The following is a 16,012-nucleotide window of genomic DNA, read 5'->3' as shown; positions in this document are numbered from 1 at the left end:
ACAGTCTCCAAGGATGAGGTTTGGCTAGTTATTCCTAATTTCAGAGTCTATGCTTTTAACCCACCATTCCATATTTTTTTTTAATATAATCACTCAATAATATTTTGCATTGTTTCATAAGTGCAAATATCTATAACAACATTTGGTGTTCTAAATTTTAACTGTTTATGAGCTGCAATGAATTATGGCAAAGATGAATAATCCTTTCATCATTATGTCAGTATTGTTGTGGGACCCATTTACCATCAGGTAAGTTGAACTATATACACAGAAAATACATAATTCTAGTATTTTACTCTTTTGTTTTGAGAATACAAGGAATGACTCAAGTCCCTTATTTATGGTTGCTTTTGAGCTTTCTCCACTTACCATATACTAAACATATACTTACATATTGAAACCTGTTTTGTATTGAATAAAAAAGGGAATGGAAAGGGCTTTTAATTGTTGATAGAATATAATTGATCTTAAATTTATTGCAAGTACTTTAATAAATAAGCTTATTTTTATTCTCTTTTGTTTCTAAACAGAATAAAGATCCTAAAATGTCTCGAGTTGCACTGGAATCTTTGTATAGATTGTTGTGGGTCTATGTAATTAGAATAAAATGTGAAAGCAACACTGTAACTCAAAGGTGAGTGCCTTTGTTTTAAAGCATATTTCAAATAACATCTTGGTTAAAAAAAAATAACCACACTAATGAATATTAGTTAACAAAAATACCTTGAGGAGGAATATGAATTACCTTGACAGGATGGGAAGGATATTTTGCTAATGTTTTGTTACTTTCATTCTCTCATCATGACTAAATCTTTTCTCCTTCTAGTCGTCTTATGAGCATAGTGTCAGCACTTTTCCCGAAAGGTTCACGAAGTGTGGTTCCTCGTGACACACCTCTCAATATATTTGTGAAGATTATTCAGTTCATTGCTCAGGTGAGTGACTGACTCATAATACATATATATGTGGAAGTTATAAGAGTGACTCAGACTCCTAGAATTTGTTACACCTCTAAAAGCATGGTAGTAAAACATTTATTAATACTGAATAGTGAAAAAAGTATGCTTTAAAAAGTAAAAAATAAATGAGGCTAATGATTGATTTTTGTGTGTGTGCAAAATATGTTTAAATCATTGATCTACACACTTGGAGAAGGAAAGGAAATTCCCACAAATGGAAGCACTCAATTTAGAAAGAGTTGAGGAAATCTCATAATCCTACTTTTAGTCTGTAAACTAATTAATGCCCGAGTATCTTGAAAGATAGTGGAACACTGTTTTCATAATAATATTAATCTAGGTTCTCAGGTGCAGACACTAGAATCCACTGTAGAGAGCTGAACCCAATGGGGTCTTTTTATTTTTATTTTTTGACTGCCATGTGGCATGTGGGATCCTAGTTTCCTGACCAGGGATTGAGCCTGTGCCTTATGTAATGGAAGGGCAGAGTCTTAACCACTGAACCACCAGGGAAGTCCCCAAAGGGGTCTTTTAAGGAATATAGATTGTTTACAGAATTGCTAATAGGACAGAAGAGACCGTAACACTGGACTCCCAAGGGAGCTGCTGCCTCTGCCACAGTCAAAACAGCTGCCAAATTAGGAAGCATACCCCCAAGGTGCTTCGGAATCATGCTGCTACCACGATCCCACCAGTAAAACAGATGCGTTTCTCTCTGTCCTCCTCCTCCTCTACCCCAGTTCCCTGGGTTTCAATCACATTCTGAAGCCTGTTGTTCAAAGGCATCCTGGGAAATGTCATGTTAGCTTTGGAGCCTCTGCAGTAAAGGCAGGTTTATTTGAAGAGGAGTAAATGGAGACTGAGTAAGTGCATCTACATTGTCTTTTGTGACATCAGCCCTGGAGAAGCATAGGTAGGGTTACCGTCTCAATTTAGGAAAAACACTGGGATTCCAGGATGTTCATTGAGTTCTCTTTGAACTAAAACTGTTGACAACGAAGATGACCCATAAGGTAATTATTCTTGACAGTGAAGAAGTAAAGACTATTTTAAAAAATAATACATTTCTATTTACAGAAGCACCAAATTAATGATAATTAGATAAGTATAAATGTGTCAGCAACATGAATGAAAGCAGATTGTGCTTTAGATTTGTGGTTCAGAGAACTTTTGCCATTTTATCACATCCCTTCTTCTAGGGTTGTACCCACTCCCTTGGATTAATCACTTCACACCAGCATTCCTCCAGAACTATAGAGCTCCTCTCAAACATCAGCTACTCTTAGTTGACTTTTTCTTTTTCCTTGGAGATTACCTTACTGGAGCCCAGTTTTTTCTGTCCCAGTTTGAATTTCTTGCTCTCCAGGCCTGCTGCATAACTATTATCATGAAGCTTCCTTTCATCATTATTTTGGAAATTACTTCACTTAGATCTTCAGTATGATTTTGGTAAATGAGTGTTTAAAACTTATATCCTACTGGTTTGGGTATTAAACTAATCATTTGATAATTAAATCACATATATATAATCATACACTTTTAACATTCAGTTCAGTTCAGTCGCTCAGTCATGTTCGACTCTTTGCAACCCCATGAACCACAGCACACCAGGCCTCCCTGTCCATCACCAACTGCCAGAGTCTACCCAAATCCATGTCCATTGAGTCACTGATGCCATCCAACCATCTCATCCTCCGTCGTCCCCTTCTACTCCTGCCCTCAGTCTTTCCCAGCATCAGGGTCTTTTCAAATGAGTTAGCTCTTCACATCAGGTGGCCAAAGTATTGGAGTTTCAGCTTCAACATCAGTCCTTCCAATGAACACCTAAAGGACTGATCTCCTTTAGGATTGATGGGTTGGATCTCCTTGCAGTCCAAGGGACTCCCAGAGTCTTCTCCAACACCTCAGTTCAAAAGCATCAATTCTTCAGCCCTCAGCTTTCTTTATAGTCCAACTCTCACATCCGTACATGACTACTGGAAAAACAATAGCCTTGACTAGACAGACCTTTGTTGGCAAAGTAATGTCTCTGCTTTTAATATGCTGTCTAGGTTGGTCATAACTTTCCTCCCAAGGAGCAAGCGTCTTTTAATTTCATGGCTGCAATCACCATCTGCAGTGATTTTGGAGCCCAAAAAATAAAGTCTGCCACTGTTTCCACTATTTCCCCATCTATTTGCCATGAACTGATGGGACCGGGTATCATGATCTTAGTTTTCTGAATGTTGAACTTTAAGCCAATTTTTTCACTCTCCTCTTTCACTGTCATCAAGAGGCTCTTTAGTTCTTCTTCACTTTTTGCCATAAGGGTGATGTCATCTGCATATCTGAGGTTATTGATATTTCTCCCATTAACATTAATTCATACGTATTCTCCTTTTGTCCAACTAGATTCAGGAACTTCTTCTGGTCACAGACAAGTATTCTTGACATTGTTTGTGTAATTCTTAACATGATCCGTGGTTTGGGAAGATTCCCCAGAGAAGGGAACTGCTACCCACTCCAGTATTCTGACCAGGAGAATTCCATGGACAGAGGAGCCTAGCAGGCTACAGTCCATGGAGTCACAAAGAGTTGGACATGACTGAGCTAGCATGATAACCTAACATATACTGGCAGAGCCCTGTTTTATTTAGCTTGCTTTATTTTTCCTTGTAGATATTGCACTTTTTTTTTTAATCAAATTGAAGGTTTGTGGCAACCCTGTGTTGTCAGATGATGGTTAGCAATTTTTAAGCAATCATGTATTTTTTAGTTAAGGTTGTGCATTGCTTTTTAGGTATAATACTATAGTACAGTTAATAGACTACAATATGGTATAAACATAATTTTTATATGCACTTCTAAGCCAGAAAATTTATGTGACTTGCTTTATTGCAGTCTAGATCAAACCTACAATATCTCCAAAGCATCCCTATAGCAGAAGAAATTTCTAAGATTTTATTGATTGTTTTTCTTTTTTCTAGGAACGTTTGGATTTTGCAATGAAAGAAATAATATTTGATCTTCTCAGTGTTGGAAAATCTACTAAAACTTTCACCATTAATCCAGAGGTAAGAACATTATAGTAACTTACTATCCTATATAATTAAAAAAAATTTTTTTTAGAGCCCAGTTTCTGGAATCAGAACTCTTAGGCTTAAATTCCTAGTTAAAGACAAATTAAAATAAATGTTATTTCCTACTTCTTTGGTCCTATTATTCCCTAGTAAACTCCTATTTATACTTTAGATATTAAATTTTCAGATTGTTTAAGGATGTTTTGTGAACTAATTGCTTATTGGACTCTAATGACACTGGAGAATATATAAAATTATTGTGCTGGTTCTTCTCATAATCAAATCTTAGGTATATATTTAGTAGTTTAACAAGTGAGCTGGAAAGTTATTGAAGCTTTTTACTTGTAGGATTTTTAAGATAGGTTAATAATTATTTCCAGATTTTTAAAGTGATCAAAAATGACTGATTTTTATAGATGACATGCTTAACAAAATGTCTTCTATGACTATGTGAAATGACCTTTTGATATTTAGACTAATTTCACCAGCGTTATGTCATATGTAAAGACAGGAGTAAAGCTGAAAACCTTGATCTTGGACAAAAATATATATATAAAGAAAAGTTTTATTTTATTCCTATATTCCAGTGAACTGTCTTACACACCCACTGGGATGCATATGTCCATTTAGTACTGGTGTAGGTCATGAATAGTGACAGCTTGGGCTGAGATGGTATGGTGGATAGAGAGATAATTTACTGAGAAAAGAAACACTGAGAAGATACTGAGTTTGTGGGGAAAGTGCCTTTTGGTTTGAACATGGTGAATCTGAGGCATCTTTTTGACATCCAAGTAGAAGTATCAGATTGGTCTAAGGGTTCAAGCTCAGAGAAATGAGGCTTAAAATTAGGGGTACTCTGGTACGAGTGGTAGTTGAAGACATGTAAATATCTGAAATTACTTTGGGAGAGAACACATAACGGTAAGAAAAGGCAACCTGGGAACTTGCCTTGAAGCAGCATAACGTTTAATACCCAGGTAAAGGCGGGTAAATCTGAAATGCAGGTAGATAAGATACAGCCCACAGTGGTGCAGATGTAGTCAAGGAAGGGAGTGTTTAGAAAAGAAGAACTCTTCGACTGTGTTCCATGCTGCTGAAAAGTCAGATAGAATGAAGGAAAAATGCCCACTGTTTTGAGCAGTATGCTCACTGATGAGTGAGAGGGAAGTATTAACGGGGAGGGATCATTCCATTATGCTAGTTGAGTATAGTGAACAGGAATCGGATATGTTCAGTTAAAAGGGAAATGTTGAAGGTGCAAGAACGAGAAGGAATGATTTGATAGTGTAATTTCCCGGTAATGCAAGAGCAGGTAGGATTCTATATAATAACTAGGAATATCAGCACCCCTTGATTGTAACAAGAGCAAAGGAGAGGAAGAAAAGGTGCAGATATAAGTAGATCAGTGTACTTTGTAGTGAGAAATTGAGGAAGATTGGTGGTTTTTTACTATGACGTGGAAGACAAATGATCTACTCAGAGAAGGGAACGTACAGTATCAGGGTAGTAGAGCTGAGGAAGGAATGGGAGGGTTTTGAAGTAAGCTAGAAAACAGGAGAGCCAGTTGACCTCAGAGTGAAAGAGTGGCACTTGGGAATTGGATGTTAAATTCCAGCACCTGGGCTGGTTTAAAAAATGTTGAACAGAGAATGTTGTTCGTTTTTCTTCTATCCTTCTTCCTCCCATCCCTCACTGTTACTTGATGAGATGTTTTTAGCGTGAAAAAAAGAGGAATTTTCTGACATTTTTATTTTGAAACTTTTTTTCTCTGAAGAGAATGAACATAGGCCTCAGAGTCTTCCTTGTCATAGCGGACAGTTTGCAGCAAAAAGATGGTGAACCGCCAATGCCAACGACAGGAGTTATCCTTCCCTCAGGAAACACCTTGCGTGTAAAGAAAATTTTCCTCAATAAAACCTTGACAGATGAAGAAGCAAAAGTCATAGGTTAGTGTTAACTGGAATAAATAAATAATATAGTTTAATGTTCTTTTGTGAAAGTTTATGATCAAAGCTAAAATGAATATATTTGCCTACATACATTTATTTGCCTATGAATGTATGTGTCAGGTTATTCCAGGATATAGAGTGATACAAAATGAATACATTTTCTATAATATCTGTAAATTTTCATGTTAGGAGACTTTGGATTAAATATTTTCTTTAGTTCAGTTCAGTCGCTCAGTCGTGTCCGACTCTTAATATTTTCTTACATGATACTATCCATTGCATCTTGTCCTTCTTCAGATTCAGTTGTGTGCATAATTTTTATACATTTCCTCCAATATACTGAAGCTGATCATCAGGGAGAAGAGTATGTCAAAGTCAGAATTTCTTCTGTAACATCAACAAGCTAATGCCAATTAAAAGTCAATAACCTTTTATATTTTACAGAGAATAACTAATTATTCTGTGTCTAATGTTTTACATTTTGTAACTGAGCTTTTTTTTTTCCTCCTCCAGGAATGTCAGTTTACTATCCTCAAGTGAGAAAAGCATTAGATAGCATTCTAAGACATTTGGACAAAGAAGTTGGGAGGCCCATGTGTATGACTAGTGTGCAGATGTCCAATAAGGAGCCTGAAGATATGATTACGTATGTAGTCAGTAATTTCTCTTCATTGCTATTTCAGTTTTCATAAGTATAGAGGGTTGATTCTGCTTGTTTGTTCCCTTACTTTTTCTTCTGGAGTTTGCCCCTGTTGCCATCTGCTGCAGTTTTTGATACAGCGATTCTTTCCACAGGCTCAGTTTTACCTTTTTATGTGCTGTCAAATCAATATAGATAGCAAAAGTCACCCTTGATCCATACAGTTCGTTGTCAGTGACAAGGCCTTATGGATAAATCCTAACTACCCCAGATGTGTGTGGACATGGCTGGTTTCAGTCAGTTCAGTTCAGTTGCTCAGTCATGTCCGACTTTGAGACCCCACGAACCGCAGCAGGCCAGGCTTCTCTGTCCATCACCAACTCCCGGAGTCCACCCAAACCCGTGACCATAGAGCTGATGATGCCTTCCAACCATCTCATCCTCCATCGTCCCCTTCCCCTCCTGCCCTAAATCTTTCCCAGCATCAGGGTCTTTTCCAATGAGTCAGCTCTTTGCATCAGGTAGCCAAAGTATTGGAGTTTCAGCTTCAACATCAGTCTTCCAGTGAACACCCAGGACTGATCTCCTTTAGGATGGCCTGGTTGGATCTCCTTGCAGTCCAGGGGACTCTCAAGAGTCTTCTCCAATACCACAGTTCAAAAGCATCAATTCTTCGGCACTCAGTTTTCTTTATAGTCCAACTCTTACATCCAAACATCACCACTGGAAAAACCATAGCCTTGACTAGACGGACCTTTGTTGGCAAAGTAATGACTCTGCTTTTTAATATCCTGTCTAGATTGGTCATAACTTTCTTTCCAAGGAGTAAGTGTCTTTTAATTTCATGGTTGCAATCACCATCTGCAGTGATTTTACAGCCCAGAAAAACAGTCTGCCACTGTTTTCACATCTATTTGCCATGAAGTGATGGGACTGGGTAGCATGATCTTAGTTTTCTGAATGTTGAGCTTTAAGCCAACATTTTCGCTCTCCTCTTTCACTTTCATCAAGAGGCTCTTTAGTTCTTCTTCACTTTCTGCCATAAGGGGAGTGTCATCTGCATATCTGAGGTTATTGATATTTCTCCCAGCAATCTTAATTCCAGCTTGTGCTTCCGCTAGCCCAGTGTTTCTCATGATGTACTCTGCATAGAAGTTAAATAAGCAGAGTGACAATACACAGCCTTGACGTACTTCTTTTCCTATTTGGAACCAGTCTGTTGTTCCATGTTCAGTTCTAACTGTTGTTTCATTACCTGCATACAGGATCCTCAAGAGGCAGGTCAGGTGGTCTGGTATTCCCATCTCTTTCAGAATTTTCCACAGTTTATTGTGATCCACACAGTCAAAGGCTTTGGCATAGTCAATAAAGCAGAAATAGATGTTTTTCTGGAACTCTCTTGCTTTTTCCATGATCCAGCAGATGTTGGCAATTTGATCTCTGGTTCCTCTGCCTTTTCTAAACGAACTTGAACATCTGGAAGTTCACCCTTCACATATTGCTGAAGCCTGGCTTGGAGAATTTTAAACATTACTTTACTAGTGTATGAGATGAGTGCCATTGTGTGGTAGTTTGAGCATTCTTTAGCATGGCCTTTCATTGGGATTGGAATGAAAACTGACCTTTTCCGGTCCTGTGGCCTTTGCTGAGTTTTCCAAATTTGTTGGCATATTGAGTGCAGCACTTTCACAGCATCATCTTTCAGGATTTGAAATAGTTCAACTGTAATTCCATCACCTCCACTAGCTTTGTTCATAGTGATGCTTCCTAAGGCCTACTTGACTTCACATTCCAGGATGTCTGGCTCTAGGTGAGTGATCACACCATTGTGATTATCTGGGTCATGAAGCTATTTTTTGTATAGTTCTTCTGTGTATTCTTGCCACCTCTTCTTTATATCTTCTGCTTCTGTTAGGTCCATACCATTTCTGTCCTTTATCGAACCCATCTTTGCATGAAATGTTCTCTTGGTATCTTGAATTTTCTTGAGATCTCTAGTCTTTCCCATTCTGTTGTTTTCCTCTATTTCTTTGCATTGATGGCTGAGGAAGTCTTTCTAATCTCTCCTTGCTATTCTCTGGAACTCTGCATTCAAATGGATATATCTTTCCTTTTCTCCTTTGCCTTTGGCTTCTCTTCTTTTCACAGCTATTTGTAAGGCCTCCCCAGACAGCCATTTTGCTTTTTTGCAATTCTTTTTCTTGGGGATGGTCTTGATTCCTGTCTCCCGTACAGTGTCACGAACCTCCATCCATGGTTCATCAGGCACTCTATCTATCAGATCTAGTCCCTTAAATCTATTTCTTACTTCCACTGTATAGTCATAAGGGATTTGATTTAGGTCATACCTGAATGGTCTAGTGGTTTTCTCCACTTTCTTCAATTTCAGTCTGAATTTGGCAATAAGGAGTTCATGATCTGAGCCACAGTCAGCTCCCAGTCTTGTTTTTGCTGACTGTATAGAGCTTCTCCATCTTTGGCTGCAAAGAATATAATCAGTCTGATTTCGGTGTTACCGTCTGGTGATGTCAATGTGTAAAGTCTCCTCTTGTGTTGTTGGAAGAGGGTGTTTGCTATGACCAGTGCATTCTCTTGGCAAAACTCTATCATCCTTTGCCCTGCTTCGTTCTGTACTCCAAGGCCAAATTTGCCTGTTACTCCAGGTGTTTCTTGACTTCCTGCTTTTGCATTCCAGTTCCCTGTAATGAAAAGGACATCTTTTTTGGGTGTTAGTTCTAAAAGGTCTTATAGGTCTTCATAGAACTATTCAACTTCAGCTTCTTTGGCGTTACTGGTCGGGGCATAGTCAAATAAATGCTCTTATTTCCAGAGCTTTGTTCAACAAAAATGAAAAGCTGAAAACCTCCTGGGAACTGAGGGTACAGAGGGAAATAATGTATGAGTAGTTTTTTGTATGAGAAACTGTACCTCACGTCACCCTCCACCCCACTCCCAGGACTGCTTGTCAACACAGAGTTTCCCTTTATTGTTAGGGACTTCCTTCTCAGAAAGATATATTTTATGGCAACAACTTCTTTTGCTTGCTAGAAAGTATCCATGTACTTTTTACAAGAGGACTTCTTTATGCTGTTAACATCTGCTTTGTAGGTCTTAGACCACCAAATTGGATTCTGGATCTCTCAATGAATGCATGGTTACTATATACTAGTATATGCTAACATCTCTGTGCGTGCTAAGTCACTTCATCGTGTCTGACTCTTTGTGACCCCATAGACTGTAGCCCACCAGGCTCCTCTGTTCATGGGATTTTCCAAGTAAGAATACTGGAATTCCTTCCCCAGGGGATCTTTCTGACTGAGGCATTGGACCCTCTTCTCTTTCTCTCCTGCATTAGCCTTGGCAGGCAGGATCTTTCCCACTAGCGCCACCTGGCAAGCCCCAGGAGAGTTTCTCTAATGTGAAGGGGTTCTTTTTCCCCTTGCATTACTTCCTCTGGGAAATCATCCTTTTGGCCACACTTGCCTCATTTATGCCCATGAATGTGCCCTCACTGAGTTCGTCTGACTGCATATGTTGGATCTTCAGTGACAGCAGTGTCAGCTTGCCCTCATCAGCTGTTTCTTCTGTAACTCCATTAATGTTTGATTTGAATTTCACTTCCAGTGTTCACTTCCTTTTTCCTTTGCTGTGCTTTAATTTTTGTTGGCCAGCTTACTCTTTTGATTATCCATTTTTGTCCAGTATCACCTGAGTTTTCCGCTGGAGACAGGGAATCAACACAGCTACACACTTTTGCCGTGTGCACCGAGTAACAGATGTATAGTGACCAATCATGACAGACTTAGACAAAATTGATGTGATGAAATCATTGGTTATGATACACATCTGTTATTTACATCCTGATTTGTAGGCTGAAGAGCTAATAGGGAAGCTTGGCTATACAGTTACTTTCAGTTAATATCAGGTAACAGAAAATTCAGCCGCACTGTTGGGGACTGGTATTATTTGACTAAATTATGGTAAGTAAAATCATGCATATTAGGACAAAGCTAAGAGAAGACTGACTATATATAAAATCACTAAAAACAAGTAGTAGATTCATAGCCACTATAATGAATACTGACCCCAAACTCTTAAAACATCCCAATTCTTTTCTATATAAAAATTGTGTTATTGGGCCAGCTGAAGGACAATTTGTGTCAAATAAATTAACAGCTTTCCCTTGAAATATAGAGCACAATAAAAGCCAGTATATAAAAGGTTAGATATTTAAAATAAATAAATAAAATCATTGAATAACTAGGGAAAATACAGGTGAATTAAATTCTGTCAAGCATATGGAAGAACCAGAATTTCCAAATTTCACATATTTTATTACATAAACAATATGCTTATTTTTGTGTGTGTTTGTATATTCTGAAGTAAAATAAAAAGACAAGAACAAACCATACCACCAGTGGTATATTAGAATGTCTGTTTTCTAAAACTCCTGTTAGTATATGATCTTGAAAATAAAGAAAATTTTTTGTTAATTTTATAGGCCCCCAAATAACTAATATTAGGTTATTTAATGTCTATATTATTTATTTTAATAATTATATATACATCAAATGTTAAATCAGAGATTTAACTTATTTGAATTAATAAATAATATAAATATATATGTGTGTGCTCAGCTATGTGTGACTCTTTGAAACTCCATGGACTATATAGCCTGCCAAGCTCCTCTGTCCGTGGAATTTTCCAGGCAAGAATACTGGAATGGGTTGCCGTTTCCTACTACAGAGTATCTTCCTGACGTAGGGATCAAATCCATGTCTGTTGTGTTTCCTGCATTGGCAGGCAGATTCTTTACCACTGTGCCACCAATAAATAATTTGCTTAATATTTACTATTTGAATATCTGTTTTGCTTGTTTTCTTTTTTAAAAAGTTTTTTAGTTGAAGTTTAGTTGATTTATTACAGTGTTGTGTTAGTTTCAGGAGTATAGAAGGGTGAATCAATTATATATATACATATATCCACTCTCTTTTAGATTCTTTTCACATGTAGGCTATTACAGAGTATTGAATAGAGTTCCCTGTGCTATGCAGTAGGTCCTTATTAGTTATCTATTACTAGTTATCTATTATTAGTTATTAATTACTAATTACTGACAACCTTTTTTTCTTGTTAGCTGTGTTTTTTCCTTAATTATATATAATTTTTTTGCATTTATAAACTGAGAGTTATTTACTAGAAATGTATATACTCTTTTTATTATGTTAAATACATTAAACTTTCAGAGGTGGGCTCATATTTTTTTTTTGCATTTATAAACTGAGAGTTATTTACTAGAAATGTATATACTCTTTTTATTATGTTAAATACATTAAACTTTTGGAGGTGGGCTCATATTTTCTGTAATAATTTTTCTAAGTTTGCTTTCATTGTTTGATGTATGTAAGATTCATTTTATTAAGTCCTCTTGTAATCTGTTTTTTAGAGGGGAAAGAAAACCCAAAATTGACTTGTTTAGAACTTGCATTGCTGCTATTCCAAGGCTGATTCCTGATGGTATGAGCAGAACTGACCTTATTGAACTGTTGGCAAGGTAAATGAGAATTCCTGTTTGTGAGTTTAACTTTTGTCAGTCAGTCTTTTTAGATTTCTAAAGCATCCCATTACTATTATCACTAAAAAAAAAGTAGTGATAAAGACATTTTTAATCCGTGGATAACTCTCTAAACTCCCATTTTTGTCTTTTGTTTTGTTAACACATTCTCCTTACTCATCTTTCAACTTTTAAAATTCTTCTGGGTTCCCCTATAAATCCTATTTTTAAATTCCTTGCCTTTCCATCTAGTATTTATTATTTCTTGGGATTTATAGAACATGTTCTGTTAACATATGGACATTATCAGTGTGTAATGACACTCACTAGGCAATTAATTATTGTGTTAACTCCTATAGTCCTTTCTTTAGCACCTAAGGTGATGACCAGGTCTCATTTTCACTTTTTTTCTCTTATTGGAGAGCCCATAGAGTTCAAGTTTTTATCTCTTTCCTCTCTAGGCTCTATAAAAAGAGTAATTAATATGACATCCAAACTTAAATACCAGTTTCTGGAAATAATTCTAAGTTGAAGTGATAGCCTTTTGAAAAACTGTTTTGCTGATACAGTTGGGGATTCTCTTTAAATAAGGGGTCAACAGACTTTTTTCGTAAAAGACAAGATAGTGACTGTTGTAAGATGTGTGAGTCATGTGGTCTCTGTCACAGCTGTTCATCTCTGCCATTGTAGTGAAGAAGCAGCCACCTGTTAAGGAGCCTGGCTGGATTTGGCCCTTGAGCCATAGTTTACTGGCCCCACCCTAATGGGAAACCAAGCACAAAGACTATCAATGGAGCAGTGATATCTTACCATATTCGAAGATTTTTACTGCTTGCTGAACTCTTATTACTAAGTGTTAAGTTAAACTCACAATGAATAAACAGTTAATAGACTGCTCCAGCAGCCTTTCCCACCTCCGTGGTCACAGAGCATTTCAAACACCCATCCACTACCCACCCTCCTGAGGGTTGCACTAGGAGATTGAATGGTATTGGATGAGGAGGAGAAGAAAGAGGTGACTTTGAAACTTGGCACCGTGAGATAAAGTCATCCCTTCCCACTGTATCTCTTAACTCTTGCTATAAATTAGATTGCAGAGTTAACAAAGTTCCTGTCAGCATTAGGGAGGGAAAACAAGTTTAATTATTTATAATATTATTCCTTGAGAAATCAGTAAACAAGTGTCATTCACTTCTGCTCCTACGCCTCCCACCTCAATTTAGTTCACCATTTTGTGGATGGCAGTCCATATTCCCCACCAAAGTGAAGTTGCATCCGCAAGGGGCAGCGGTGGAGGAGCCGAGTAAAGGAGCAAACATCTAGCCAGTGGTTGACAATTTGCTTTGCTATTGACTTTGCTTCTTTCCCCTGTGATACTTAATTTATTTTGGCAGAGAGAAAGATTCCCGTGTCTGCTTATTTTGTCCCTAGCTCCTATCATTTGGAATTGTGATGTCTAAATCTTATTTACTTAGAATAAAGCAAGCAAACAAACAAAGCAAAGATACACTGTAAATTTGCAGACCTGTCTGCTGTCTCCAGGAAAGGTTCAATAGTTCTCCTGCCATAAATGAATCAGGCCCCTTTCTCTGCATGGATATATCCTAAGTCACACAGAGAGGTGTAAATTCATGGATTTACGGAATGTTGAACATTTATAGCCAGCAGCATGGAGTTGGTCACTCTCCTTTCCCACAGTCTCTCCTTTGGTGCCACTATCAGAGACAGAACACTGGACTGAGACCCTTGATCTGACCCTGTGTGGTATTTCCAGTGTGCTGCTGTAACTGCTGCTACTTCATGGCTCACTTCCGGGTCTTTGTATTAAACAATTGTAATACATTTTCTCCGCAGTCTCAGTATCAGTTGAAGGTTAGCTTAGTGAAGACCAGAACTGAGTTCAGCAGGGTGGAGACTGATATCACACAGCGTTCTTCCTCTTATCATTGAGGATAACTGCATCTTTTCAGCTGCCCAAGCATGTAACTGTGGCATATTTTTAAATATCACCTACTTATCTTTATTCATTCAGGCTGTTTCTAATCCTGATACATGTGTCTTGATGGTCAATCATGTAAATAATTCTTTGTAGCCCCAAACAGAAACTCTTAGTCATATAGCATTAAATATTAGTAGTTTCATTGCTGCAGCCATCTTTTATGATTTTCTTGTTTATCAAAATCCTTTAACTAATATTACATTCCTGTCCTCATATCTTATTGATGTCTTTAAAAGGTAACTATATATAGCCTCTCCTATAATTTACTTAACATAAATTCTCTTGAAGACTTCATATGTTACTTTTTTTTTTCATCTTCTTTCTAGGCATACCCCATTATGAAGTTACAGCTTAATTGTCATTTTTATTTTCAAGAATTATTTCTGTTAAATTCATTCCATCTTGATTTGTATTTTTTTCTTCACAATCAGCCATCTTATGTTTAACTGTAAGCTCAGCAGCATGAAAGGAGCAATAGAGATAAACTGTCCTTTCCAGTGATAGCATAGGACTAAATCAATGTGAGCTAGTACTAAGGTATTATATAATTCAGCATAAATTTGACTGATTATAGAATAATATATGGCATTTTAAGGATTAAAGAATTTTTAAAATGTAATTCTGGTTCATTAGTCTGTGTTTTCTAAAGTACAACATTTGAGTTATGATCGAACTTACTATTCTGAATTATCAATCTTACTATTCTGATGCCAACTGATATTAATAGATTGACATGTGAATTTAAATAAATGAATACAGGTTAGCATAAGGACAAATACAACACAAAAAGTGAACATTGGTTCCTATTTTCTTACTCCTTAAGAAGCAATTGAGAGGATGTATTTTTTAAATTTAGTTTTGAGTTTTAGATGATAAAACTCTTTGGAAGGTTTTTGAGGTTTGCTAATGGAATTTTGTTCTTGGTAGGCTCACAATTCATATGGATGAAGAACTTCGTGCTCTGGCTTTCAATACTCTGCAGGCACTAATGCTTGATTTTCCAGATTGGCGTGAGGATGTCCTTTCAGGATTTGTTTATTTTATTGTTCGTGAAGTGACTGATGTCCATCCCACACTTCTTGATAATGCTGTAAAGATGTTGGTACAATTAATAAATCAGTGGAAACAAGCAACCCAAATGCATAACAAAAACCAGGACTCACAGGTACCAGACTCTTTCATAGTGTTCCTCTGTGCATGGTAAATGACTGGTTATGATGTTAAAACATATTGACTCCCACAAAAATTAGAAGTTTCATTAGTTTTACTTCCTTTCAAAATGTTTGTAACCCCTTAAACAGAACTTTCCTATAGTTTATGTATTAAATATAGAAATTAAATTCTTCCTTTGGTAATAATTAGTTTTCAGTGAACATACAAAGTGGAGACAATTCTAACTCACATATAGGCTGTTTCCAATATATTGAATGCTGGTATAATAAAAAATGTTGATAGCCTTTCAGTTGAGTTATTTGGTTGCTTATCAAAGGCACCAGTGGTCCCCATTTCACATATACAGTATATGTGCTTCTTAACCGAAAAGGGTGCTCAAATTATTGATTTGTGAAAATGTAGAAGCCGTAGAACCTTGGATATTAGAGCTGGATCATCTAAGCCAACCCAGCTTCTCAATGTTCAATAAGCCTGCACATCACCATCTCCTAGGTGATGCCACACTGCTGGTCCAAACTTTGAGTACAAAGGATGCCATTCAGTCCTTCATTTTCCATATAGAAATGTTGGACCAATAGTGATTAAGTGTCAACTCTAAAGCTTTTTACAAAGTAGCCAGAGAATGATAGAACTTAGGTACATTGCATATTCATGTGTTTTAGACTGTCAATTAAATGCT

The 16,012-nt window shown here is 37.0% G+C and overlaps 1 protein-coding gene across 1 annotated transcript in view; it reads left to right on the top strand.

Annotated features, from left to right (window-relative positions):
- FRYL (FRY like transcription coactivator) overlaps positions 1-16,012 on the top strand; it is a 185,517-nt gene that overhangs the window by 90,691 nt on the left and 78,814 nt on the right. Inside the window, exons 13-19 of the mRNA XM_052641734.1 lie at positions 531-634; positions 827-935; positions 3,926-4,012; positions 5,793-5,964; positions 6,481-6,613; positions 12,054-12,161; positions 15,088-15,325. Coding sequence (XP_052497694.1) covers positions 531-634; positions 827-935; positions 3,926-4,012; positions 5,793-5,964; positions 6,481-6,613; positions 12,054-12,161; positions 15,088-15,325 — 951 coding nt within the window. The remainder of the gene's footprint in view (positions 1-530; positions 635-826; positions 936-3,925; positions 4,013-5,792; positions 5,965-6,480; positions 6,614-12,053; positions 12,162-15,087; positions 15,326-16,012) is intronic.

The sequence above is a fragment of the Budorcas taxicolor genome, chromosome 6, assembly GCF_023091745.1.
Source record: "Budorcas taxicolor isolate Tak-1 chromosome 6, Takin1.1, whole genome shotgun sequence".
Taxonomy (NCBI): Eukaryota; Metazoa; Chordata; class Mammalia; order Artiodactyla; family Bovidae; genus Budorcas; species Budorcas taxicolor.
Note: the sequence above shows the minus strand (reverse complement) of the source record. Positions and strands in the feature narration are given on the sequence as shown.